The 14,221-nt window shown below is 35.1% G+C and overlaps 2 protein-coding genes across 2 annotated transcripts; one reads left to right on the top strand and one right to left on the bottom strand.

The window, feature by feature from the left end:
* The first annotated feature begins 4,970 nt into the window (after positions 1 to 4,970).
* On the top strand, positions 4,971 to 9,663 carry LOC129575327 (uncharacterized). The gene is made up of 7 exons (XM_055458721.1): positions 4,971 to 6,077; positions 6,602 to 7,073; positions 7,199 to 7,342; positions 7,449 to 7,519; positions 7,682 to 7,866; positions 7,963 to 8,067; positions 8,309 to 9,663. The coding sequence occupies exons 1-7, from the start codon at positions 5,584 to 5,586 to the stop codon at positions 8,794 to 8,796; spliced, it is 1,959 nt and encodes a 652-aa protein (XP_055314696.1). The 5' UTR covers positions 4,971 to 5,583; the 3' UTR covers positions 8,797 to 9,663.
* Positions 9,664 to 11,201: 1,538 nt separating this feature from the next.
* On the bottom strand, positions 11,202 to 12,870 carry LOC129575328 (NAD(P)H-hydrate epimerase). Its single transcript, XM_055458722.1, has 4 exons — positions 12,696 to 12,870; positions 12,045 to 12,581; positions 11,696 to 11,855; positions 11,202 to 11,581 (listed from the first exon to the last, which is right to left on the bottom strand). Exons 1-4 carry the CDS (start codon positions 12,731 to 12,733, stop codon positions 11,480 to 11,482), a joined length of 837 nt encoding a protein of 278 aa, XP_055314697.1. The 5' UTR covers positions 12,734 to 12,870; the 3' UTR covers positions 11,202 to 11,479.
* Between the last annotated feature and the right edge of the window lie 1,351 nt (positions 12,871 to 14,221).

Below are 14,221 nucleotides of genomic sequence, written 5' to 3'. Positions count from 1 at the left end.
GAGTGTTGTTCGATATCGGGCGAAAAATGGAGGTAGATGGCATTTTCAATGGAAAATCCTCAACCTTCGTTCTTCAGACAACGATTTCATTTTTTTTTTGGCATACATTCCATTCCTTCGTCCTATACTTTCTGTGCCGCTATTTACGTCGTGAATTGCAAGCATGAAAGAGACAGAGCAATGCTATGCATACAAGACAAACATCGAACACTCCGAAAAGGAAGCCGTAATACGTAATATGTTGTTATATAGCAGAAGAAGCAGTAGCAGCAGCAGCAGTGGTTGAACATAAGCGGCCAGATCACCAACGTTCGAATAATGCGACCATAACTTTTTTTGTTCGTTCACAATTATTCAATGTGTACATGTGTGTACATGAACTGTACAACATTGATTGAATGCTCTCGAATAGGTCAGTGTACACTGTACAGTGAACGTTTTTTGTTGTTGCAAAAACGCCGTTCCATCGCCACTATTATTATGTAAACTAATAATTTTTTTTTGTTGTTCGTCGAATATCTCTGTCGCTCTGTCTCTTTGATCGACCGAAGCCCGATTCGCTCTTTTATTGGCCGATGCAATGCATTTGATTTGCCCGATTGTCGGTGTTCATGTCATAATTGTTGTTCCTTTTGCAACACGGAGTGTTTACTTCAATTCCATCAGTTCGATCGAGCCCCGATACGATAAATCACCCAGGATGAGTTCATTGTTTTCGCGACATGGCATTAAAATGACCAATTCGTAAAATCGACCGGAGCGACTACTGTTCATTATGCATACACGGACGGACACATATATATATATATGCAATCATGAGTGCATGGCATATTGTTTAGAACGTGTATATTTGCATCGTGTTTGCAGCAATTAGAAAACGGAGAAATCTGAATTTTTTCTCATTTCATGTTCGTTGCCTCGACAAACTGTTCACAATACACTTGATTAATTCGCTGTAAACACACACAAAACAATGTGAAAATAATGAGAAAAGAAAAACTAGCACAATAAGTGCTTGAATTGTCGAGGACTTTCACGCACTTTTCCAAACAATTCCCTTTGCTATGCAAAATTCAATTGAAATTTTTTTTCGCTTGGCCATTGATGCAATCATCTGCTTCAGGCAGCACACAACAACTCTTCCCGCAATTTGTACTACAGGTGGGCGGAGTAAGAGAGTATAATTCATACTCCTACTCCTACTCCCATACAAACGGAAAATGAGTATGTCTCGACATACTCTCATACTCATAGATACTCTTTGAGTATGAGAGTATATACTCTTTGATTTTGAGTATGTCTCGACCTACTCATTTTTTACCCAAAGAGTAACTCTACACCTACTCTTTTTCATACTCTTTTTCATACTCATTTGAGTATGTCTCGACATACTCATTTTCAATTTTTTTTCTCCTCAGAAAAAGTTATATATCCTTTATATATTTTTCTGAGGGAGGGAAAACGAGTGAGTAAGTGTAGAGTTACTCTTTCGCAAAAAAATGAGTAAGTCGAGACAAACTAAAATGAGTATGAAAAAGAGTATGAAAAAGAGTAGAAAAAAGGGTAGGTGTAGAGTTACTCTTTGGGTAAAAACTGAGTATGTCGAGACATACTCAAATGAGTATGAAAAAGAGTATGAAAAAGAGTAGGAAAAAGAGTAGGTGTAGAGTTACTCTTTGGGTAAAAAATGAGTAGGTCGAGACATACTCAAAATCAAAGAGTGTATACTCTGAGTATATACTCTCATACTCAAAGAGTATCTATGAGTATGAGAGTATGTCGAGACATACTCATTTTCAAAATGAGTGAGTATGAGAGTATATACTCGCGAATTCGCCCACCTGTCATTTGTACAAATAACTTTTTTACTTGACATCGTCGCCGTCGTCGTCGGTTGTCGTCAAGTGGCACAGCTCCTGTGCTGTACATGAAATTTTGTTGAATTTTGCGATAGCGTACGACGGAAACTGAACAAAGTTCACAAACTAAAAATAATTGAACGAACAACAAGCAACAGCAACAAAAATATTGGTAACATTTGTTGGAAAAATTAATCGTGTGTGAGCCGAGGTAAGTATAGTAAATGTTAAAGCGCACAGAGTATATTTATAAGTTGTTTTTAAATAACTTTATGCGGTTGGTGGACGGTTGTGCTCGAGAGGAAAGAGAAAGAGAGGCGGAAGCGCGACAAAAACACCTTCAACCATCACAAAGTAATAACATAGATGCGTGCTTCAACTTAAACTTTACATAATTTGATAAAGTTTGCCGAAATAAACAAAACCGAAGACCCAATTAACCACGAAGTGAAAACTTTTTTTACTTCTTTCGCTCTTCTTTTGTTATTGACTCTCACTCGCTGAGTTTTTTGTTTTTCTCTTATCACAGATCCAAATCAATCTGTTTTGAGATCAATTTTTGTTGTGTTTTTTTCTTTCCTTTTGTTGTTGTTTGAAATCAACAATTTCGCATTTATAGCGACATTAAATGGGTGCTTTGGCATTCAAAATGTATCTGGTCGAAATTCAGCCAGTGAAAAAGAATATTTTTAATTCTAATAACATTTTTTATTATTTTTGTTTACTCTCATTTGCGTTTCCGTTATGGTTTCATTGGGTTTATTTTTGGAAATTATTGAAATATAAAGAGGAAAAAAAACAGATTTGACACAGATTTTTGTGTTTGCTTGTGGCTGTTTGTACGGCATGAATGGTTGTTGCTTGCTTTCTCATATTCATACAACAACAAATTTCATTTGATTGAACAAAGATTGGTCGTGTGTCCTCATTTGCTGGTTCTATGCACACCATCACCGCTACCACCGACGCCGCGCCAAGTACACAATAAAAATGTTTGAACTTTTACGCACGTGAAAATTTACCAACAATGCTCTATGATCGAAGTGAACCGCTGTGTGAAACAATGTTTTTTTTCTTCAGTGGTGTCGTTTTGCCGCGTCCACCCGAAATCAACGCGTACAAAGCCGAATACCGAACGAGTGAGAAAAAAAGAAATACAACCACTACCACTTATTCATTGAATCAAGTCTGTGACCCTTTTTGGTCGTGTTATCGAGTGGTTCATTCGTTCATTTCGGATTCCGTTGACGTGCGATTTTCTCCTTGCTTTTCATCTTTCCAATTTATTCCATTCACAAAGAAAAATCGGTCAGTCGATCGCTCGATGTGTTTGTGTGTGAGTGTGCGTGTATGCGGGTGAGAGTTTGTAAAAATTAGGGTCAAGGCAAAACACCAAATACCAAAATGTGGAAAATAAAAATAAATAAACAAGCCAATAAGAGTGTACTGAAGAATGAGTAACGAGTAGGGAAGAAAAAACTCAATTGTATCCGAGTGAAATTCAAAGAAAATGACGATTAGTGCGTGCTTTGAGTGTGTGAGTTTGTTCCACATAATATTTCGCCCCAATTAACAACATTCAAGAGCCTTAAAAATGGCAACATACAATTATTACTGGTCAATTTTCAGTCAGTCGCGACCACTTGAAATTACAATGGTTCGCCACATTCACCAGGGGTTCTTTTTTCCTTCTGCTTCAGTGAAGAATAGCCGAATTTTTCTTTTATTCGTTCTTCTTTTTCAATATCCCTTTCATTCTGTTGCTCGCTCGCTCGTTCTCGATGGTATGACCATTCAGAATTCCATTCGGACATTGCAGTTCATCGCAAGGTGTGTGCCGCGCTTAATTCTTCAGCATGTTTAGAACTCCTTTCGTCAGTGTGTGAAATAATCAATGGGCACTCATGGGCTTTTGATTTCAATTTAAAACTTTTTTGAGGTCACGAAACAAACGCAACAAAAAAACTATTGAAACGGAATGTTGTAATTATTTTCGCAAAAGGAAGTAGAAAAAAAACGAACTAAATGTAATTCTCCAATGGCATATTTTCCCCGAAACAGCAACCACATTATATATTGGCCAGATAACTCATTTTACGAAATTATAGCTCAACGGATTCCAAGGGAAAAAGAAACCAACGTCTATTCAATGGAATTTTAATGAAAAATCATTTGCGATGCATTCAAATGCAAATTTACGTGGGCTTGGCTCATTGCGCGCATATTCGAAGCTAATTTCTTTTAATCACACATCGAAAAAAATGTATGTGTGTTTTTACATTTTTGAATCCAATGGGAAAATTCCAATTTTTTTCTTCCCGTTTTAAGTTGTGCTATAAACAAATCCTTTGGTTGATTATAATTTTTGTTTTGGAATTTTCATTTTTATATAGTTTTGTTTGGCAATTTGATAACAGGCATGATCATTTTTCCAACCATGTGTGTCTCAAAACTCCTCTTCATTTGGAAAAGTCGTGGCGAAGATCAAATCGCTTCCCGTTACTCGACCAAGTCTCCTAGTCCTTTTATGTTTTCCACTTCAAGTTTGAGTAAAGTAGCTTTACTAAACCTCTAAATTTTAAAAGAAATGAATCATTTCATTGTCGTTTCGTCCCCTTCTAACAGTGATGCGTTTCAGAGGCAATCTCAAAATATTGTTGAAAGACTCAGAAACGTTCAGAAAGACACCAACGTACTTGTTACGGAATACGTTTACCATTTCGAATTCAAATTGGAAAAGCGTACATTGAAGGCAGTCACTGCATTCTATTGTACACTTATTGCGAACTGAAAAATATATCCTGCAAGCCAATTTAGCTTTTCTCAAAAAGCTATTTATATTATTTCCCCAAGTTTACATATTGATGTCGTAATTTTCCCAATCAAACGTCCTTCTTTTAATTAAAATTCTCAATTTGCTACATTTATTGTCGAAATAAAAGCTTTTGAATCACTTTTCGTGACAAATGAAAAATGTTTTTCTCCACCCTCCAATAAGAATTTAATGTAATTCACATCGAACCATCATTCTCAATGTGACATCTGATGAATGGTTCCAGATTGAACACCACGATGGCGCTGCTGATGACAAACAACAATCGTTCTTTCTCTGTTCCGTGAGAGTTTTGGTGAGAAATTGACAGCCGCGTAGCGTAGCTTGTCAGTCAATTAGCTCAAGTGAAGAGAAAAAAATAACAAAATAGAGAAAAACACGCCACCGAAAACATCGAATTTAGAGAATGTGACGGGAATCCCTGAGAAAAATTGTGAATGTTTCAACAACAATATCACCACGTAATGTGTAAATTGGGCTGTAGTGAAATTGTGAGGATATCAAAGAAAAAACTCCTTTGTTCCGAATGAAATTCACCGTGAATATTGTGAAGAAAAAGAGAAAGGAAAGTGAATGCGACAAACGAAATTGTTTTGAGTGTTTAGCGAAACGCAACAGCAGTAGCAGCAATAGCGAAGTGAATCAATTAAAAAAAAAATTGGTGTCTGTGTCAAAATCAAAATTTCCCTTTTTCGTTTATACATTTTAAAATAATTGATTTGGTTGAAGAGAATCACAGAATAAAAAAATCAGTGGAAATAATTTAGGGGGAAAAAAGGAGAAACGAAAACCTATTTGTTATCTACCACGATAGAAAGGTAGACGACGGTGTGCGTTGTGCTTGCCGTTGTGCATAATCGGTTTGTGTGCGTGTGCAGCTGGGCAGGCATAATGCTCTTGAAATCGCACATTTTCTCAAATGTGCTGCTTATCGTAATTCTGATCGATTCGATTGTTTTACACAATGCCACTCATATCACCGGTACATTTCGTACCACAGAATTCTTTAAATTTCTGGCCAAATTCGGTTTTCAAAAGACCGAACGACATTCGCAACGTGACTCATTCGGCTATATCTATGGTAATATAACATCGAAAGAGCAATTCCCCGTGAAAATCACATTCGCTGTGCTGGACAAACACAATTTTGAACCATTATACGCCAGCCGATCGTTGGTCAACCGCGATGCAGCATGCCAAAAAATGTTTTCGACCATCGATCAATTTGCATTCGATAAGGTTTGCCGGCCACAAAAGGACACACTCGACTTCTTGCGACACATACCATGTCCACGGGATCAACTGTGCGAAGACGAAGATACGCCATTAAATGTGATACCGGGTCATCAATTCACATATGTAATCAGCGATTTAAATCAGCCCAGGTAAGCAGAAAAGAATGAGACAAAAAAACGAGTAGCAACAATCAAAATACCGGACCATTTTGCAAACAATACACGTGAAATAAAAGCATTGCGTAGACTTGCATTGTGCAAGTATTATTTACGATTTGCATGCGCAATCACTGAGTACGTGTACTATATATTTCATTTTCTCTATCTCCGCCTGAAATGAACAGGGAAAAAAATATCCAAAATGAAACGAGTGCCCGTGGACAATAGGCACTATTTACACTCAAAGTGAATGAATATAGTGTTTCAAAGCCACATGTGTTCTTTTTTTCCGCCTGCTTTGTTCGCACTAAATAAACGGTGTATGGATTGTTGAAGAAAGGGAAAAAAAAGAATTTTTTCATGAAACACAAAAACGAAAAACAATTTGAAATTAATTTTTTTTCCTATGAATTGACATTTTTCCATTCATGCAATATGATATATGTATGTATCGAAGGTGTTTTGTTGAAAAAAAATAACTAATTTCATTCTCTTTTCGTCGCAAACATTCACAGATTCTGGTATATTTCGCTGGTTGCCTGCTATCGTGATAACATTACATGTACCTGGCATCATTTTGATCCGCACAAATTTCGTACCGCATCCAAATCGAATGCAACCAACGAGAAGAATCATCGTTACATGAATGCTGATTATGACTATGAGATTAGATATGACATTCGGTTGGTGAACGGAAATCCGAATCGATCGTCATCGAATCCATTAACCTTTCAATTCTCATTCGATCAACAAAACATACTCGAAATGAATCTGATCTTTTTGACGGTCTACTTGATATTGGTGCCAATTCAAATCTATGCTGTACGAATACAACGCCATCCCGTCACAAAACTTTTTACATTAAGTCTGATACTCGAGTTTGTCAGCCTTGTATTTATGCTGGGCTATTATATCCGGTACACTATTGGTGGCATCGGAAGTGATACCGTCAAAACTATCGGCGATATACTGGATATTCTCAGTAGGGTAAGCAAGAGAGAGAGAGAGAAAGAGAGAGAGAGACGAATATAATTATCATCAAATTTTTATTATCAAATGGGACAAGAAATGTTTATCATGCATAATTTTTGTTGTTTGTCTGTTTGTTTCAGTCAACATTTATGTTGATATTACTGTTGCTTGCCAAAGGATGGGCGGTTACTCGACAACAGGTCACAAAATCTGGGTGGACATTACTTATGTCAGTTTGGGTGCCATATTGTGTTTTTCACATCGTGCTGTACGTGTGGAACCGAGTAAGTTGAATAATAATACCAATCGCGTTTCTAAAATCCCACCGTTTTCTCACGTAAGCAGAAATAAAATTGATTTACCCACTCTTTACATTTATCTCTCTTTCAGACCGAGGTTGATATCATATCAGATATAGATGAGTATCAAACATGGCCGGGTCGATTGCTTCTGGTATCTAGGTACGCATTTGGTTAATGTACCGCATGAAATTTCAATGAATTTGAATGTTTTATGAACATTGTCTATGAATTCGATGTTTAATGAATTTTGTTCACAATTCGCGCCCACTTTTAATGTGTTTATTATTATGAAATGTACTGAAATTGCCATTTTATTCGTAGATCATCCATTATGCTATGGTTTTTATGGGAACTACGAAACACAATGAAATACGAGCATTCAACGAGAAAATTGGACTTTTTGCTGCATTTCGGTGCATCCAGTTTGGTTTGGTTCATTTATTTACCGATTGTTGCAATTGTCGCAAGTCAAGTCAGCCCATTGTGGCGATACAAACTTTTATTAGGTATATATATTTATCTGATTTTAAACATAGACCTGGCATTTAATTTTGACCTTTTTTTCGATCGATTTTAAAACGCGTCACATTTTACCGCCTTAGGTATTACGAATTCAGCCGATTGTTTAGGCTATTGTGTGATGACTGGGTTGTTATGGCCAAATCGTGCTGGTCAGTATTTGCTGCTGGCGAGTACAAAATATTCAGGTGAGTGTGAAGAAAATGGCAACGAATCGCCCGATAGTCAACTACAACAACTATTATTTTAAAATTATTATCGATTCTTTGCTACTAAAATAGCTGAACATTGATAAAAATCCATTTTCAAAATTGAATATGAAAATCTTCCAAAAAAAAAAAACTCCTGCGATTCTGGAAATGAAATCGATTTTCTTGTCGATTGAGTCAATCAAGTCCGTATTAATTTTGCTCTGAAACTTAATAATAGGTATGGATGAATTGGATGAATTTAATGAGGCGCCACATTCGTTGCGTAGCGAAGCAAGTAGTTTTCATGAGATTCCACACGATGATATGGAACGCATCGATTTGGACGATGATGACGATGACGATGACGATGATCAAAATCAAATAATCAATATATTAGATCGTACGATACCAGGCCAAATACGTGCGACTGATTTACTTTCAGACGACACAACAACCATAATTCAGGGTGATAATCTAATGTTTGATGACACAACACATTCAATATTTAATTCCAATGGAACCATAAATAAGCCGCCAAATAGTGGTCATGCAGTGACAATGGCGGCGATAGCGACGGTATCGGACACCAGCACCAGTAGTAATAATAGTAATAATTTTAGCAAAAGTGATAAAGTGACGAACAGTGCTAACGGTGCAATCGGTGATGTTTTAATTTTAACCAACAAATCTAAGCAAACGTACGGTAACAATAGTCATAATGCGTGATTTAAACTTATTAGAATTGCATTAGTCGCGTGAAATCGATTTATCATTTCATTTTTTTTTAATGTCTTCTTCATCATTTCAATTCTCGCCGCAATTTAAAAAATGGAAATGAGATTTGCCAAGCCAACAATAACAACTAAAATATCAACGGAACAACAATCAGCTTTGTAGAAATGCAAAATCAATCTTTAGAATGTAGTGTTTTTCTTTTTCTTTTGGAATGAATGTTTCATATATTTTACGGAGATTTTCACTCTCACTCCATAACATCGCTTATGCTGAACTCCAAACGAAAACTATTACGCCGCCAACGAAAAATATCCTGAACAATTTTAACAATAACAAATAGCTGCTTATTATGAATGAAAAAGAACAGAAAAAAAATGAAACAGAGAATTATATAGATATATATATATATATATTTACTGCAATACTCGTTAGCAAATCGTTTATATTTATGTATTTCCAAATGTGCACCAATAGCCGAACAAACATGAAAGAAAAAAAAAATAACTGATACATAGGAGAAAGCTTTATTGATGGTCAAATTGTAAATTTATGCCTTACCTAATTTTAATTGTCATCATTGTATCAAATGTCACATACACACACATACTTTTTATAGTTCTTTCTCTTTCTCTCTGTCGCTCGCCGAAGAGTGAGAGATTAGGACGCACTGACACATTGATAAAGCATTCGGTATAAGTAAAAAAAACAGAAATACATACACAAATTTTATAGCTAGTGTCGGAATTGTAGTCGATGGGATTTATTGTTAAAATTTTGTGTGCGCATTTTACGACTCATTTTTTTTTCGTTTGCCACCGCCAAAATTGTCAATTCAAAAATAAATGGATTATTTCAAAATGGTTTTTGCTATATAAATATTTTATTGCACTTGATAAAACACACACACACACACACACACACACACTAGTGAACTGTAAGCACGTTGCCTGAATTGTCGATTGTGAGTCAGTAAATTTTTAAACAACTCTATAAAATGTTCTAGAATGCACATTTCAAATTTTACACTGAAATGAGAATGAAGATTTTAAAATTTACTGAGATTTTAGATATGCAGTAAGCACTTCCGCATGAGCTCGGAAACATTTGCAACACAAACAGAGTTACTGACTCACACACACAAACACACAAATTCTAAACGGCTTTGAATTTTTCGTTTTCATAAATTCTCGCTTGTTTTCATCTCTCTAGAATATGTACTGCCACACTCCATTTTGTACATAAAACTGAGTATTTTTTAAGAGAATCAAACCAAAAAATGTGCCATAATAAAAATGAAAGCGAAACACAAAATGGAACTTAACAATTTCACACACATACAAAATAACTGGCCAATAACAACAATCCAATTTATGATGATGATTGAAGTTGTCGATACTCTTTCTTCTGAATATTCAGGCAAATGCACCGTTCGATTGAAATCAAAGTCAAAGAACGATTCATCAATTAAATTCAAAAATGGAGAAAAAAAAGAATGCAATAAGACTAGACTCCGAAAATGTATTTCAAATTCCACCAATCAAATGTGTTGATCATTCGAGAAAACAACAACAAATCAAAGTGAATGTTAAGGAATAGACTTTAAGACCTGTAAATATTCTATTTTTTTCTGAGAACAACAGCAAAGACATTGCTCAATTTAATTTGAATTGAAACCGAAAACGATCGAATCGAGAAAAATAAAAATTAGAAGATTTTAGCAAGAGAAGAAAAAAAAACAACAACATTAGTTCTTATGATCACTGCGTGAACTTTCTACGTAGAATCTAGATAATGAACAGGGCAATCGGAAATATTTATTGAAATGAAACAAATTTAAATAAATATTCTGGCTTTTTCGGGTGGCAAAATAAATAGTTTACCATTTTTGAGTTTTTCGAATTCATATTTCGAGGATTTTCGATGTTTTTTCGTACATATTTTCAGTTCATTTCAAAAAAAACAATTTACGACTTCTAATTGATCTACAATTATTCTTCGAAAAATTGCATTTTTTTAGATTTTTTTTTTTTTTTCTAAAAAAATGTTTGAAAAAAATTATTTTGCGATGCCCAAATATTTCAAGTTTTTTCATAAATATTTTTGGTTGCCCTGATAGAGAGAAATAAAGAAATTGCTCATAGTGCAAAAAAAACCAGACAAATAGGTCGAAAGCGAATGAAATTACATGAACAAAAATTCAATTAATTTGTGATGTTGTGCACACCGCAATGATGCCGTTAGTGATGAGAGTTGAACACTTTGCCGATACATTAATTTGAATGCCGATTTTATTTATGTGCTAAATAATTGGATCACACACACACCGTACACGCACGTACTTGAGTGGAAAACTACAGAAGAAATTAAACAAAAAATACTTAAAAAAAACATTGTCATTGTTACACATGAACGTGAATATTTTACATGTCGTTTTAATGAATCAAATAAAAAACTCAGAAATCAAGTCAACCGACAGAACCGAATGCATTCTACTTATTTGTATAAGAAATTGAAAAAATGGATTCTCTTTTGTTCAACTATGCCATTTATTTGCATGAAGCTATACGATTATAACAAATACAAAGTGAAAAAAATCAATAAAAAAATCCATAGGGAAAAGAGTTCAAAAAAAGAGAGGATTCATTTTCATAGAAGAATCAATGAAATGTGGCGATTAATTCTCTGACGGAATTTCAACACAACTTTCGGTGCCCGGATATGCAATCAAATTCAAGTCGTATTTTTGCTGCAGTGGCGGTGGAACAAATCGGCCTCCCTGAAGATTTTTGCAAGAAAAAAGGAAAAAATACAACATTAGTTCCTATGAATCACTGCGTGAACATTCTACACAGAATATATATATATAGATAATGGACAGGGCAATCCATACCAAGTAGTGATATTTCCCACGGAAATGTTTTGCACACAGTTTCGGTGCCGTCAAAGACACCAGCAACTCCGGTTTAATTGCTTGTATCACATTCCCCGATTGACCATCCTCAATTGGCTGCGGACCATTTTCAACGTGCCAGCCGCTCGGGATATCGATGCTGTACAGAGAAAAAAAAAGAATAATTTTTTACATAATTTTGAATTTTTTTGTTGTTGCAAAAATGAAAAGAAAAACTTTAAATCTTCTAGGAAAAAGAAATTTTAAATTTAAAAGCGAAAAATCAAGAAATCATTTTCGCCAATGATGAAAACAAAATCTGAATTTTCAATTTAAACAAATATCTGACCTGACAATTGGAATGGTGGCCTTTTCCAGAGTACGAATGATGGGTAAGAAGTTGTCGCGAACCGGTGGCCGAAAGCTGAATCCAAACAGTGCATCAATGATAAGTGAATAGTCGCTTGCATTCGATGGGCAGGTGTCGATAAAATTGATTGCTTCACCAAATGCACTGCACTGTGCCACTAAATTACGATATAGATCTTTATCGGTGCGTTTTGGATAATAAATGGTACATCGATAGCCCAAAATGGCCAAATGACGAGCGCAAACCAATCCATCACCACCATTATTACCGGGTCCGCAACAAACTAAAATACGTTTGGTGAGTTCGTTTATTCGATAACACTTAGCAACGGCATGTGCACAACTCAATCCGGCTAGTTCCATCAATTGATCGACACTGTACTTATACTCGTTGAACAATTCCAAATCGATATTCGTTGCTTCTTCTTGATTCAAGTACTTCATTTTGACAGCGGCTATTGTGTGAAAAAATCGGGGCTGTAGCAGATGTTGAACGAAACTTTGATGACCAATCGATCTGAAATATGTGTATTCGCATATGTACAAGGCAATCAAAGCAACTAATCTCTACGTGTTTGCCTAATTGGAATGAAATACAAAACAACTTGGCAATAATTTAAATACAACTCACAATTTGACTAGCGAAACAGTCGATTTTACTAAATGCATTCGAACGTTGAATATCTGTATGGGCACGTAATCAACTCAAATCTCACCGCAAAATTTTGATAAAAAAAAATAAACACACAGATTCGATCCATTAAACCATAAAAATAATCAGCGATTGGTTTTCAAAAGTTGTTTTGACAGCCGTCGACTGCGTAATTTGGGGCACGTTCCACGACGTCACTTTTGATTCGGTTTGAATGTTTGCTTAAGCAAAGACACTAACCGGATAGGAAAAAGCTACTGCGATTTGGTTTCGCTTTTCCAAATGAAATATCGAAAGTTGAAGCTTATGAGGGCTTCTCAATGTCGATATATTTATAACTAAGTTCATCGATGAAATAAGCTTCACTCTGGATATTTGAGTTCATGCTACTGTAAATTAGAAAGAATTGGACAAATTTAGCGATTATATTTCAATCATCATTCAGTTTTGATTTATCTTTATCGATATTCGAACAATGGCTGATTGAGTTGTACGATGATTTTAATTATGGAAATACTAGAGCATTTTGTATTTATTGGAGATAATCTAGAAAATCTCTTTTTTTATGAGGTCAAAATGCTATCAAATCCAAAGTAATTTTCGAAAAGCATGTTTGACCAGCTCAAACGATTTGCTGCAGTGTATTGGAATTGAAACAATTCTTCAACTGTGATATTCACATTTAAAATCAGATGTTTCTGTTTTTCTACCAATACAATCGTCCGAATGAGACTCGACCAACAACAACAACACACACACACACACACACACACAACAGTGAAGAAGGCAACCCGACGGTTGTATTAAGCAAATGAATGCAGTGTTGAAACGAACAGATGAAGAGAAACAAAAACAACAGCAACCGATAGACACACCGAAGACGTTCAGATTCTTTCGCGCTCTCGATTACAGTGCGCACGATGAGTCTGTATTTGCACATTTCTGTATAACGAACAAAAAAATTTCAAGAGAGAAAAAATGTGTACATAGTAGGTAGGATTGATTTCATGGTGATTGAATTTTTTCAGCATTTCGAAGAGAAAAATGATTTAGACATAATATGAAATGAACTGTTTGTATTTATATTCTTTAGTCCATGTTTTTTATGGGCTTGTATTAAATTTTGTACGCTTTTTACCTATTTAATCGATTTGACAGTTCGTCATTCGTGATGAAAAATTATTGATTATTTTATCGATATTTTTTCATTATCGAACAAAAGATCATCGTTACTTTGTCTAACTTTTTATTGAACGTACGATTTTTATTACTATTTCTTTCGTTTGTTTATTTCTATTCGTGAGACGTAAAAGAACGTATGTTTTTTTTTCAGTTTTAAATATTTGAAAAGGAAAGTATGTTTTCGATCGATTTTGTCTGAGTAAAAGAGAAGTATGTTTGATGGCAACTAAAAATGGTTAAAAGAATGTATGTAATTTGAATGGTAGCGTTAGCGGAAAAAGAATGCATGTTTATGGTCAAGTAAATTTTGCAAAAAGAATGCA

This window comes from Sitodiplosis mosellana, unplaced genomic scaffold (assembly GCF_009176505.1).
Source record: "Sitodiplosis mosellana isolate CC-2019 unplaced genomic scaffold, AAFC_SMos_1.0 Smas_scaffold_6166, whole genome shotgun sequence".
Lineage (NCBI taxonomy): Eukaryota > Metazoa > Arthropoda > Insecta > Diptera > Cecidomyiidae > Sitodiplosis > Sitodiplosis mosellana.
The sequence above is the reverse complement of the archived record's forward strand: the minus strand, read 5'-3'. Positions and strand labels throughout refer to the sequence as shown.